The following is a 15,160-nucleotide window of genomic DNA, read 5'->3' as shown; positions in this document are numbered from 1 at the left end:
CTGCAAAGACCAGATCGGGGTACGGCGTGCAGATGCTGGTGAAAATGGAGATACAAGAAAGATACAACAAGAACTGAAAAGGTCTTTGAAATAGATCAAGGGTGGGGAAAGTCCAGGCTAGCCCAGTGAGTCCTCCTCCCCATTTAAAAATAGGCCCAAATATGTTCCTAAACCATAAAAAATGTCACAAAAATGTGATGGTTTGAATCCCCCCAATACAAGAAAAATAAAGGCAGTGTTTGTTTTTTCAGCCCACCTGGCAAGCAAATGAGTAATGGTTCCTGCCCCTTTGTAGCTGCTCACCCCTGCAATAAATACTATGGATGGATACAACTGCAGAAGCGTATTATGATAAATCATGTGAAAGAAGCCAAGGGACTTCTATTCCCTTGCTATTGTCAGAGGGAAAAAAATCCAAATCTATTCCTCAGATTTATTCTTGATGTCAAACCTGTCTGTGCCCTAATCCACCAAGGGAGGTCCCAGTGTGAAGACATCACTTGTACAACACATCCCACTGTGGCACAGCATTAGTGCATCAGTTATGAGGACAAAAAGACTGAGTTCAAATACCACCAGTCTTCAGCCATCACAGTATAGTGAAAGATGCACAATGTATATATCCTGCAGAAGTCCTATCCTCCTGGGTAATTTCAACAGAGAAGCTATAAATTAACAAGAGCTAATACCGGAATCAAGGTCTGAAAGCAGTTACAAGATTCTGAGGCAGGATCACTATAGGCAGTAAGTTCAGGAGACAGTTCAGATATAATGTCAGTTCAGTTTGACAGGGAAAACACAAACCTGTAGCATGCTACAAAGACACTATTTTCAACAAAGTTTTAAGCCTGAGTCTTCAGAACTCAATCCACATTACATTTGCAAGCTATCATTATCACCTGTGGAATCCATGAGAAGTATCCTGCTCATGTGTGGCATTTAGCTTATGAGGAGATCTTCATAAGTTGAACACCTTTATATACAGTCAGCCCTCTACACTTGTAACTTTGACTTTTGTGGATTTGATTATTCACAGGTTTGATTTGTATGCTCCCTCTAGAAATCTCTAGGTCCTCCAGTGTGATTCTGCTGGAAGGTGACCATAGAATTACACTGGAGTATCTAGAGATTCCTAGAGAAAACACTTCTCTAGATAATGATTCTACGGTCATGTTCTAGCTGATGCTGACTACAGAATTGCAGTGGAAGTCCTAGTGATTCCGTTCTTTTAGGGTGTGTGTGTGTGTGTGTGTTTTCCACTTTCAATGGGGTCCTGTACCCCTAACCCAAGTGAATGTGGACAGTCCACAGTACATATTTAAGCACCTTGTATCCTTATATACTACACATTATAGCACTATGATTTCACTTTTAGTGCCATGGATCCAACCTATGGAGTGCTGGGACTTGTAGTTTAGGGAGGACACTTTAGCATTCTCTGCCAAAGAGCTCTAGTGACTCATCATGCTACAAACGCAGGATCCCATAGCATGCGGCCACAGCAGTTAAAGTGGAATGATAGTACTATAATTGCCCCTGGGCTTTCTGGAGCTAGATGTCATCCCAGATCTCCCACTAGTTTAGAAAGGAGGCTTCCCATATCTTCCATGAAAGGTTCAATGTCTGTCTGTTCCAAGATTTGTAGAATTTCCTCAGCTGTCTCAAGACCCTGTAATAGGGTCTTCTTGGTTTTGAGCAATCAAATTCATTCTCCAGTGAAGATTCATCCAGCAAGTACATGACAAACTGACAGCATGAAGACATGCCTGAACCTGTAGCAATTGTGGGGGGTTTTGTTGTTGTTGTTGTTGTTTGTTTTTAAAGAAGGAACCTGGAGGAAGAGGAAAACAATATTGAAATAATAATAATAATAATAATAATAATAATAATAATGGAAGATTCTGAAGGCAAGTAGAAGGTGGGCAGCATGTAAATTGAAAGAGACAAGATTAAATCAGCAGTAGTACAGTGAAAATATGAGGACAGAGAGAGGGACACATCTAACCAGGAGCTGTCACATTTGTTTTCACTAATGGTGTCAACACCAGAGCATCTGTGTAGGATGGAATAGTCTGCTAGCAGCAACTGTGAAATATTTTCAAGAATAAGTTCAATGTATTTTCTGATACACTCCCAAAATAAAACATCTACCAATTTTATAAACAAGTGTCAAGAACAAGTAACCTCTGGATCATGAGCTCTTAAATCAACTTTTCCAAACTTGGCAACGTTGCAAATAATTGCTTGTACTCATACATGCTTTTCTGCTAGCAGTTTTTTTTTCTACCATGGAAGTATATTGCAAGGGAAAAGTTGCCACCAAATCCAGAGATGTTCTACCTACACAAACTCCTTTCAATATCTTTTCATGGTCTATCATATGCTGGAACCTGTCTGTTTTTATTCCCTGTCTTTTTCATACTGAAATGAAATGATGGGAAATCTGCACCCCACTTCCACCACCTACTGACTGATTGGTAGTCTGAACTAGAGTAATCCTGTAGATTTGTCCACCAACACTTCATTGCTCTTCAACCCAGATCCACCATCTATGGTCACCTTTCTTTACCTAATAGGATGATGATGATGATGATGATGATGATGATGATGATGATGATTGATGATGATTTATATAGTGCTGTAGATTTACACAGTGCTATATAATGATCAGACCTTTCTGTTTGGCTACTCTGGAAGACAGGATGCAGGATTTGATAGATTGCTAGATATATCTAACAGAAATTATTTTCTGTTTCATTCTTACCAACATCTCATTCATTTGCCATTTATGTGATTGATTCATCCCTTCAAACACATATACACACACAAATGCACATTTTTTATTTATATACCGCTGTTCCAAAGATCATAGCAGTGAACAGCAAGTAAGCTAATTAGCAAGTAAGCTAATTTGCCCCCAACAGTCTGGGTACTCATTTTAGCGACCTTGGAAGGATGCAAGCCTGAGTCAAGCTTGGGCCCTTTTGCTGGTCTTGAACTCGCAACCTTGTGGTCTTGAGTGAATGGCTGCAGTACAGGCATTAAACCACTGCGCCACCAGGGCTCATGCCAGTTGTCCAATCACCATTCTTTTTCCATGGCAACCATCTTTTTTACATCCCTGAAACATTCCAAACTTTCTTTTCATGTCCCCAAATATAAATTTTGCCCATGCTGCATTATTCCTTTAATCATGTTATATCTCTTTCAGTGTTCTCAGCGTGAAGTGGTTTCAAAAGGGTTCCTCTCTTCCTTTTCCCCATTTCACTGTTTTGCTGGCACAATCTTTGAAGCTATAAATAGGCCAGTGTAACTCATGCACCAGACCATGATTTCTTTCCAATATAATTGAAACCAGTATCAGTCTTGGTTTATTGTTATTTTTATATAGAAAGCAAAATATTCCCATGAATATTTTCCTAGTTATTGCTTCCATTTAGTGGCAGTAAAACACTGTACGATTCTTTAGGGCAGTATGCCTATAATTTGGTGTGTTTTTTAATATATTTAACCATTAAGTGTATTAAAAGACATTTCACAGATGAAAACCAGGCCACCAGAGTGTGGTCAAGATGGCAAACATTATTAATGAAGAACACACAAGCTAGGAGAGGCTGTATAAGTTTGTTAGGAAGGGCAAGATTTTTTCTTATTCCTCCACTCCTCTCCCCTCTACTGCGTGAATGGAATACAAACTAACTTTGCACTTTGAACTTAATTTGCAGCAACTGAAGTAAGGTTAGCACAAAATGAGAAAGTTGGAAGAGAAGATAGTAGTAAATATATTCAACCTGGATTATATCCATTATGGTAAACTTTTAGAAATTCATTGTGTTCAATATGGTTAGTAAGTGCTGCTTACATTCATGCTGTGTTAATAGTCCTTTAGGTTTGAGATAATGGAAGAGAAGATTGAAAGTGGGACATTATATTTTCTTTTGTATAATAATTTTTATTAAACACATTTTTGTAGCATAAAATTATATATAAGGCAAAACCTCTACATAAAATACAACATAAAACCCATATAACACTACACTACAATCAAAACAAACTGGGGGGAGGGGGGTGTTACATAGTTGATTCCCAATTTGCCAGCTATTGGTGGTAGTTTTCTGCTAATCCTATCTCCTCCAAAACATTGCCAGTTAGACTTCTGCTTTTAGCCTCTGTTAGTATCCCACAACAGCAAAACAACAAATTTAGTCTAAAGACATGATCATAACTTTCAGCTTCTATCCTTGGCTATTTTATTCCAAGTCATTTAAACTATACTTATTTAAAATGTTATTATTTATATTTGTCTTAAGATTTCTTATAAAGTTCTCACCATTTAAGAAAAAACCCTTAAAAAGACCCAAAGCAAATTGTATTACTGCATTTATCACAAATATTAAATCTCTCCTATTTCTTCAATATAAAACTAATCACAGCTTAATCTTAACTCTCTTTTTTTATCTTAGAAACTATTTTTAAAAATCTGAATATACTTCAACTTTTTAACTTGTCGCACAAATATATTGTTTGTTGTTAACTGTCCTTGAGTTGACTTCAACTCATGGTGACCCTGTGAATGAGGCATCTCCAAGATCCCCTGTCCTCAAGTTCTCTGCTCTGGTCTTGCAGGCCTAGGCATGTGTACTATCTGATCTAGTCTAACAATCTGGAATGTGATCTTCCTCTCTTTCTACTGCCTTCTACCTTTCCTAGCATCATTGCCTTTTGTAATTATTCATTTTTCCTCATCATGTGGCCAAAATATAACACTCTCAATTCAGTCATATTAGCTTCCAAAGAAAGTTCCGCTGAAACCAGGAAGGGAGAAAAGAGGGAAAGAGAGACAAAAAGAGCCAGGGGTGAGAAAAGGGGATGCCAACCCCCTTAAGTGGTGGGAAGATGATCCTCTGCCTGAATGAGGAGTGCTGGTGGGTGCAGAGAAAAGGGAAGGGTGGCAGCACATGTGAGCAGCCAAACTTGTAGAGATGCAGAGAGATGTGGTTCCATAGTGTGAATAACAGACACAGAATGTGTGAGTAAGGTTATTCACATCGATCTGGTATATAAAAGATGACGTCTGAATGACCCCTGGGACTACAGAAGATTAATTGAGCCCCTGCCAAATTGAAACAGTGGGCAGGTTTGATTTAACAACTCCTTGTCCTATTGGTCTAAATGCAGAAAAAGAGAGGCCCCACTTAAGTAACTTAGTAACTTACTAGTGATTTGGGAAGGGAGAAACTATCCATCATAAACAAGATTTAATTCACAATAAAACATATTGAGGAAAATATTGAAAGCCCTCACTTGACCTTTTATTAAACAAAGTCAAAAAGTCAGACTTTGTTTGATAAAAGGGACTCAGGTACGTTGCTATCAGTGATGCAGTGGAACTAGGGCTCAAACAGTTGAAGTCTCACAGCATTTTGATTAGCAAGGACTCTGATTTTATCAGTCATATACTACCATCCCCATTCAATTCAAGTACACCGGTTTAGGTGCAATCCATGCCCTCTGAACATTTCACAAATAGAAACTATACGTGGCCAAGCAAAAGTTTGTAAACAGGAAGAACACACAAGCCTGCTGCAGCTTGTTTTTGCTTGAATCTACAAGGAAGGGCAAGAGCTTGCCCCACCCCTCCTCTCCCCATCCCACTATTCAGTTATTTGAGTGCAACCCATTTTTGCACTTTGAACTCAGTTTGTAGGAATTAAAGTAAGTTGAGGACAAAAGGGGCAACTGGGAGGATAAGAGAGAAAGTAGGACATTTTAAAAGCATCTGAAAGTCAAATGACAGGGAGAACTGTTCCTGTTGGAGGGCATAGCAATCTATTCCATTTGTAGCTAAAGTGGAAATTATTTTTCCCAGCACAAAAATATTATTATGAGCTTTCCCTGCCACCAAGTATTTTATGGTGGCTTAGTGCTGAGAGGGCAATTAAAACTCTGGAAGGGGAAAAGCTGTTTCTAATGGAGATGAAAACTGGTAGAAATTGTGTTTGTTTGTTTTTTAAAAAGATAGATGGACAGATCAATAGATAATCAACACAGTCATCTATATTTTTGGACTTTTCCTAGTAGTGTTGCTATATGGACTGTCACAATGAGGGATGAAAACTTACATTTGTATCTACCATTATATCACTGGTGGCTGGTTATAACTGTTAGCAAGGGCCTGCACCCTGTGTGTGTACGTTTCATCCATGTTTTGAAAATGAGCTGAAGCAGACAGTCCAGAAGACATCATTGTTTTTGATGGGGTGTCTTGAAAATTTCCCCCTAAGACTCATAGTTTTAGGAGATTATTGACACCATAATAATCTTATTACAGTCTTCAGGGCCAATAACAATCATTGCTATTACAGTCTTCACTGGCCTAATAGGATAGAGGCTACATAGCATGAGTGCCATGGGGGTATTCTGTGGCAAATGGACATGCTGTCAGGTTGCTTTACAGTTCCATTGCCACTTAATGTAGGGCAGTGCTTTCTTATTCTTATTCTTATTATTATTTATGAAAAAGTAAGGAAGGGGCAAAACCTCCAGCTGCATTGTTTTATACATTGGTCAATGCTTTCCAGAGCAAAATGATGACATATATGACAGACATGCTGTACTTAACTCATCCACCCTCCATGGCAGTTTAAATGTTGTGTTTTATGATGGCTAAATGTCATAAGAAGCTGCTTTCAAATAGGTCACTGAGGTGGGATACAGGCCACCCAAAAAGGGTGGTCTCCCGCCGCCCTGGTTTGCTCTGTGAGGGAGCTGCAGCGGACAAACCATGCGGCGCCATCATGGAGCAAAAAGAACCCTCAAAAAGCGGGTTCTTCTTGTGGCGCATTTGTGACGCTGCAATGCACCAATGGTGCACTTGAGTCGTCAAAAAGGTGCCAGGGTGTGCGGACACTAGGTGTCCATCACATCAAAATGGTGGTGCCCATGTAGACAGGGCACCATCATTTTTCATTCCCAGTACGTACTGGGCTAACCCTAGTACATACTAGGGTTAGGGAGTGTATGAATGGTGCGCACTCCCTAACCCTACTGCCACTGCCGCCATGCTACATTTTGCTGGTATGTATCCTGCCTGAATGTTTGGACTTTGAACCTTCTGTATAGATTTATCATATTATCATACCTTCTGTGCAGATTTAGATATGCTGGATCCTACATCAGCCTAAGTGCAGGCTTTGTGGAAGTTTCCAAGGTCAAACCACTGTGAGCCAGTGGCATATGAGTTCACAAACAAGAAAATGGGGAGTACTTCCACCATTCTTTAGCAGCACATCTACAAGGTCTTGACAGTCCCATGTTTCATTTATCATCTACCAAATGCATCTGGTCCTGTGACAGAAATGAAGTCATGGAGTATGGTAAAATCTCTTCCCTTCTCTATGTCTCTCCTCTCCTTTTGCGGTGGTGGTGGTGATGAAGGAATTTATTTGTATCCTGCCTTCTTCCCAAAATTGAGACTCAAGGCAGCAAAGCAGCAAAACTGCTGAGAGGTCCAGCAGAACCAACAGGGACACACTCCCTTGTCAAGTTCCCTGAATAAGTCATCCACAAAAGTGAGTAAAGCTATCTCTGTCTCATAACTAGGCTTGAAACCAGACTAAAATGAATCTAGATAATCCATTTTATCCAGGAACCCCTGGAGTTGGGAGGGCCACCACATGCTTCAGTACCTTGCCCAGGAATGGTATGTTACATTCTGGCAGATAACTATCCATTATAGATTGATTCAATACACTGGAACTCTGCCTTGTTGTAAGGAGTCATTAACTATCTCCTTCACTCATCCAGCCAGTCCCCTTCTGGTCTATTGAATGAGCCAGAAAGGGCAAAGGTCAAGTACACATGTGGTTGCTCTCATATATTCAAGGATATTTTTCAGTTCACATACTCAGTGTGCACAAACTGAAACATATCCAATATCATTGGACAAGCAAGGGACAAGTTTACATGCACTGGAACTGTATCAGCTACAGCATCCAAGTTGGAGCAGATCTAAGTGATTTTATCTGTAAAGTGCTATGCAAAGTCTCCATAACAGGGTGTTGAGTGGTCTCCATTTTCTGCTTGAGGACCAGTATGAAATAGACCTCTGACCGCTGAAAATGGCTCTGCTCGATGGCTCCTTGCAGATGCAATGTTAATAGCAAAAGAAAAAATTCATTGCTGCCTTCAAATAGGCTCTAGGCCATGTTCAGACTCACTCAGTCTTCTGCCAATGTTGCTCTAGTCTCCATATCACTTCATCATGGCCAGATCCCTAGAAAACCAGGGGGCTGGTTTAGCTTCACTCCATAAGAGGAGACCCTCGGGAGTGATTGTGTCCACCACTCTGGCCATTTCCCCATCCCAACAATCAGCCAGAGCTTAGACAGAATCACCTACTCAGGTGACAGGAAAGTCCCCAACAGCTGTCAGGAATCCATCCAGATCCATCAGTCTGCTAACCAGTCCCTCCTCCTTCTAGAGGTTCAAAATCTGAGTGAGTCTAAACTTGATCAGAAAATGATCTGTCCATGACATCAACAGGAATTTCCTCCATACTAATGGCACCATCAACTCATCCAGCACAGAAAGCAAAGTTCAGAATGTGCCCAGCAACATGAGTACAGCCAGATACCATTTGGGACAGACACACAGTTGTCATGGAGGCCATGAAATCCTGAGCCACTTGTGACAGGGCAGTCTCACCATGGATGTTGAAGTCTCCCATCACTACTTGACAAAGAGACTCTAACACCAACAACAAGACTATGGGGGCTAGCTCAGGAAGTGAGACTGTTGAGCAGCAAGGTAGGATATTACTTATTCTGTCCTGCTACCCACCTTTAGGTATGTGCAGTGAAAACTTGCAGACTGTGGGATAGAGCACCTGGCTACAGGGTTGGACTCATAACAGACCACTGCAACTACCCCCAGCCTCACCCAAACAGTTCTCTGTGATACAGGCCAAGTCAGCATGCTCAGCCAAAATCAAATCCTGAATGGCGCTAAATAGCAGTAATGGAAAGAGTTACTTTTTCACATTACACAATTACTGAATTATAATATGAAAAAATATTAAACTGTGTTTCAAAATGCTGAGTTGAAGTTTTAAATTACTGTCATGCTGGAAACAAGGGGGCTGAAGGAAAATTTCTTAGGGGAGCAGAATTTTTATTTAGGAAGGGCAATGACTGCCTTCTCCCCCTCTCTTCTTGTAGCTACACTCCTCTGTGTGTTTGTTGTTGCTGTTGTGAGCTGCATTGTCATCAACTAATGGCAATCATATGAGTGAGCCAAAGTTCAAAAATACTTATGCCAGAACTGGAATTCCATCATCACAATTATATCTGATGATGCAGGATCTCAGCCAGTCATTTTCAACATTTGATTTCAAACCTCCATTTTGAAGCTAAATCTCAGGTATTGTTGCTTAAAGTAAATAATGTTTAAGTATTAACTCTGTTCTTTACATCCTCTTTTCTTCTGAAATATTAAAATCTTGTAACATCATTCAGTGTGAAAGTTGGGGGAATAAAATGGTTAGTTTGCCATGGTCTACTTCTGCTGGATCCTGAATCAATGCATCCCTCCCCCCTGACAGTGCTTGTGATCCTAAACTCTTGCTCCCAAAGACTGGGAAACACCCTAGAACAGATATTTTTGGTGGCATGGATGTCAGCCTCATCACCGTGTCAATATCTTTGTTTATCCAGGAGAGACTGCATTCTGTGTTTTGCAGGGTAACAGCAGCAAAGACAATAAAAATGATTAGTAAAGATTTCCATTGAATCCTCCATGGTATGGGAAGTATCTTCCACTGTTTGGTGACAAGCCAAAGAACTGTGATATCAGAGACAGCCGTCTGTCCTTACAATGAAACTGATTGTATGAAGTAAAACAAAACAAAACAAAAATATCAAATATAAGCACGGAAGAAAAATGAAGCAAAAATCTGTCAATGTGCAGGTTTTTTGATGTTGAAAATAGCAGCAGCTGCAAGAGTCTGGAGATACTCATGTATGTGCCATCCCCTTTCCCCCTTCCAACATCTGAAAGAAAGTCTAATGATGAATCATACACTGCTCTATAAATAAAACATGATGATGGATTGCCAGACTCAGAAACATGCTCATTAAAGCTTGTTGTTTTTAAATCCAAAGGGCCTCATTTATTATTTTAATACCGCTGAATCACTTTGGGACAATCACAAAATAATGTCAACTATGCTGCATTTGTGCAGTGAAGTTTAACTATGTTACACGGAATAGAAAGGTATGTCCAGTTGAGAGCTGTAATGAAAGAGCGGCTGGTCTAGGATGACTCATTGGCGTATGACATATATCCGCAAATTTCAAGCTACAGAGTCAGAAGCAAGAACAAGGACCTGCCAGATTTTCACTTGCTTTCTAAAGAGGCAGTTGCTAAGTGGCTACTGAGCCTTAGATACTGCTCTTGAATCAGATCACATTGTTCATTTCTCTCTTGATTTGGGGGTGGGAGGGGGACTAATACATTATGAATTGTGGAGAACACTGTAGTAAGAACACTTCACTGTCCATATGCTAGATTAGAGTCAACAGTGTTATTCAAAATATGTAAATAATAAAAAAGCTGCACTACTCCAGAGAAATGCATAATTTTTAGGGACATTTGTCCCAAATAGCAATAATTAATCATCTTTAAAATGGCACCTGTGATTACAATAGGATCGACAGATTCCAACAGTTGCATCAGTGCCTCCAGAATAGTTCATTTGAAGTTAAATATTCCAGTATCAGGTATCAGAAGGTAAAAGGAAGATGCATAAATAATTTAATGGAAGGGTCTTCTGTGTACACACATATAACCACAATAAGGTCAATAAAATTGCCTACTCTACAAAAAAAACCCACACAAAAAACAAAACTACTTTGTGTGGGTTCTGAGTAAACTGATAAAACTGAGCAAGTTGACAACTAGATATAGCTGTCAGTTTTGTCACAACTTTAACTGCCAGGTGACATCCTGCAGAATTCTGGAGTTTGCAGTTTGGGGAGAGGCTAGAACTCACTGGCATAGAATGCTAAATTTCTCATGAAAGTACAAGTCCCAGGATGATGATGATGATGATCATGATGATGATGATGATGATGATGATGATGATATTTCTATCCTGCCTTTCTTCCCAGTCTGGGACTCAAAGTGGCTTACAAGAAGTTAAAAGCACAGTATTAAAAATTCACAAGATACAAAGGTTAAAACAAGATTAAACAATAAAAAAAATTAAAACTAGATTAAAATATATATCATTACACAAATAAAATTTCCATGTCAGCTCAAAAGCGCTGGTAAAACATTGCTGGATCGTTGAGGAAGCATGCGTGTGTGAAAGCCTAGTGTGCTTCCTCATCATCAGGGAATCGTCAGCTCCCTCTAGCGTCAGTGAATTGTTCCAGGAGAGGGAATTTCCTCTGAACGGAAACTTCATGTTCAGAGGAAATTCCCTCTCCCCAAATGATTCACTGCAATGTTTTACCAGTGCTTCTGAGCTTCACAAACACACACACCAGCAAAACAATTAACAGGATTCAGTATGTTGTTTAGCTGAAACAGACCTTATATAGGAACTGAGTGCATGCACTTTAAAACAATTTTTTTTGTATTGTATTGCAATTTTACTGTACACCGCTATGATCATTGCGGAATAGCGGTCTATAAATAAAAATTATTATTATTATTATTATTATTATTGTTATTATTATTATTAAAATTGTCTCAAGGGTCCTGTGCAGCAGCCAGGATGCAGGATGGAGGTGGGGATTATCGCATGCTAAATCACCACCCACCATCAGCCCAGGTCCAAGACAGGTCCCAGCTACACTCTGCTAGCACTTTTTTGAAGTCAGAAGCTTTCCAGCTTCGAAAAAGTCCTGGCGGAGTGTGGTTTGGACCCAGGCTGATGGCAGGCAGCAATTTAGCATGTGATAATCCCCGCCTCCATCCCGTGTCCTGGCTGCAGCACAGGACACGTGAGACAGTTTTAAAGTTTGCAACTCGGCTCTCCCCACCCACTCTCCCTCTATTGGGAACAGGGTTTTGTATCACAACTTCAAGGGCAGTAGCATAGGTCTTGGATCTGGTGAGCATGGCTTCCAAAGCTGTGAAGCACTGGATTGGGAGTCCAATGGAGGCACAAGGGCGCTGAGAGCAATGTTGCTATTGTGGGGGCAACATCGATTCAGTATCCCCTGGTGACAAGGAGCAGAGATGCAAACAGGCAATCAACCGGTTACCTGAGATGCGGATGGGTGCTTAACCAGTCAGCCCCTTTGTCATTCTGAAGCTTGGCTGTGACCAAGAAAATGGGTTTCATCAATTAATCATGGATTGATGGATGACAGAGCCAGACCTTATGCTCTGAGGCCAACCCTATGTTATAGCTGTTTATGAATAAAGCTGTAGCCTTTTCCCTTCCAACTGTTATGTGTTGTGGTCATTCCAGCTACGGCTCCCCTCCATGGCAAACATGAATTCACACCAGTTACAAAATCTTAAATACAGCTTACAATCCCATAATTGCTATACAGCTTGCTATTTGATGTTTTCCTCTTTCCAGTCAGAAATTTTCATCATTGCATTCATTGGATTCTAACTAATTTCCAGTCCATCTTCAACTCTCTGAGACAACATTTCTCTTAAGTATCTCTTCTTCTTTTCTTTATTCAAATACTTGCCCAAGTGGCTTGGTTTTCTCTGTAGATGTTCACATTTCATTAACGCCTCTTCATTATGCTTTATTTATCTTGCTCTTGCTCAGCATGCATATTAAACTTAAGAAGCTGACTATGCAGGGATGGTTATGCTGTCATCTCAAAGGACAAAGAAAAATATTTAGAATTCTAGATTTCATGTATGAGTCATTTTTTAAAAATTTTGTTTCATTGGGATTTCCTATACCATTCAATATTTGATCAGGTTTCTTGCCATATGGGTAAGCCCTGCCTAAAGATGAGCCATCTGCCTAGTTTTCTTACATGTGTTCATATATTCTATTTTAAGCAATGTTTCCTGATTGTTGTGTCTGCTTAGCTCTTTGGTCACCTGATGAATTATGGATTAATTTTATATATTAATCTCTGTCTCTCTTTTTCTGCCCCATCTCAGTTTCCTTGTTTTCCGACAAGGAAATTAATTAAAAAAAAATTGGGGGGGGGGGCTGCAATGAACTTTCCTTTGCAACAGATAATCATAGTAAGTCCAGCCATTCTCTGCCAAATACTGGCACATGAGGTCCTGGAAATTTTTCTACTTGAAAAATGGTGATATTTTGTAAGCTGAGAGCTTGTAATGTCAACTTGGAATAAGTATTTCCAATATTACTGTCTGTTAAACAATAACACCCATGGATAGACTATGGCAAATGGTGCCATAGCCGTGGCGGTGTGGCTGTATGGTACCCCTTCGGAGCTGCATCATCTGGACACAGTGCCAGAGGTGCGTCATGGTGCCATGCACTGTCTGAAGCAGCATGAGGCATCATGGCATCCTGGGGGCAGAGTCAAGGCATGCATAATCAGGATGTTGCACCCTGACTCCACTCATAGGCCGGCCTTTCAGGCCAGTCTGTATAGGGCCTAAGACTAATCATGGGGTACATCTACACTGTAGAAATGATGCAATTTGATACCACTTTAATAACTATGGCCCCATCTTATAGAATCCTTGAGATATGTAGTTTGGTGAGGCACTAGCACTCTTTGGCAGAGAAGGTTAAATATCTTATAAAACTACAAATCCTAGGATTCCATAGGATGGAGCTACAGCACTTAAAGTGACATCACACATTATTTCTACATTGGAGATGCACTCAAACTTATAGTGATAGCATGAGAGTAAAAATATGGAAGAAATAAACAAACAAATTAAGGTCTGATTGGCAAGAATAATGCTGGGTGACATTAATTTTTCTATGATTATTTATTCTTTTCAGGAGGCTCCAGGTGGCAATTATACAGCCTTCCAGATGTTATTGAACTGCAATGCCCAACAAGGTAAGCCATCATAGCTAATGATGAATGATGCTAGGAGTTCCAGTTCAACATCTGGATGGCCACACATTTCCACCCTCTGCTCTAACAATGTCTTAGGAAAATGTTAAAGATGGGATACAATACAGAACATGAATGAAAAATAAAATACAGCCAACAAAGAAACAAAGGTAAAAATAATATGCCCCAGTTACATTACTATAAGGGTGAGTGAAACTATGAAAGGTCATTTTGCTGTGATAGTTTCCTGAGAATATTGATTCATAATTCACTGCTGTTCCTGAGCCTAAACTGGGTCACTTCAAGATTTAAAATTACTGTAACTATACCAGTGAAACAACTATCACTACTTTTTCATGGGTTTGGGTTTTTTTATGGAATAAGAATGAAAGTGAAGAATAATGAGAAAATAAAAGGATCAAGAGAAAGACCAAAGTAAAATGTAGGTCCCATGTTGTAGTCTGAGAGTTAAAAGCAGGTCCTATATTTGAAAATTGTTCAGCATAAACTCACCACTATGTAGCAAACTGAGCTAAAAATAGTGCCTTATACTGTGCTTAAGAACTGGAGTGGATGTGAACAATGATCTGCAGCCTGCCTACCACTATCTTTAATCAGGGCAATTTAAATTAAGCTACTTCTAGCAGATGGTTATATTAGTCATTTGGAAACAGCAGCTGGTGAGATGTTTTAATCCCCATTGGCAATTTGCTGCATGATTCCCAAGGCGGTTAGCAAAAGATGATACAATTCAAGTTATCTCAGTTGTGGGACAAGCTTAGAGCGATGCTGTGGGAATGCAGGTGAAAAGCATCTTCCCCATCCTCTCATGCACTTGCCACGACTGCTGCCATCCTTGCAGATTGCACGTGAGTTTAGGGCAAAATAGCCTTCTTTCCATGATGAGTATATATGCAATTAATTTTCACAAGAGGGGGACCTTCATGCAGACTGTAAGGAATTCAGTTACTGGTTTATCTTTTGGTGGGGCAGCTGAGATGTTGAGAGGACATGATATGAAAGCTTCTATCCAGCAACATAGCATTACTGTCCCCTCTGCTGCTGTCCAGCCTGTCATGCAGTTATACCTACAGATGCATTCTCTCTGACTGTATGAGTTTTTCTAAGAGCAG

At 40.0% G+C, this 15,160-nt stretch overlaps 1 protein-coding gene across 1 annotated transcript in view; it reads right to left on the bottom strand.

Moving 5' to 3' along the window:
• Positions 1-1,455: 1,455 nt before the first annotated feature.
• LOC149312164 (voltage-gated potassium channel KCNC2-like) overlaps positions 1,456-15,160 on the bottom strand; it is a 174,225-nt gene continuing 160,520 nt past the window's right edge. Inside the window, exon 4 of the mRNA XM_089524092.1 lies at positions 1,456-1,831. Coding sequence (XP_089380218.1) covers positions 1,662-1,831 — 170 coding nt within the window. The 3' untranslated portion in view covers positions 1,456-1,661. The remainder of the gene's footprint in view (positions 1,832-15,160) is intronic.

The sequence above is a fragment of the Sceloporus occidentalis genome, unplaced genomic scaffold (genome assembly GCF_023333645.1).
Source record: "Sceloporus occidentalis isolate IW3139 unplaced genomic scaffold, rSceOcc1.0.p SCAF_5, whole genome shotgun sequence".
Lineage (NCBI taxonomy): Eukaryota > Metazoa > Chordata > Lepidosauria > Squamata > Phrynosomatidae > Sceloporus > Sceloporus occidentalis.
Note: the sequence above shows the minus strand (reverse complement) of the source record. Positions and strands in the feature narration are given on the sequence as shown.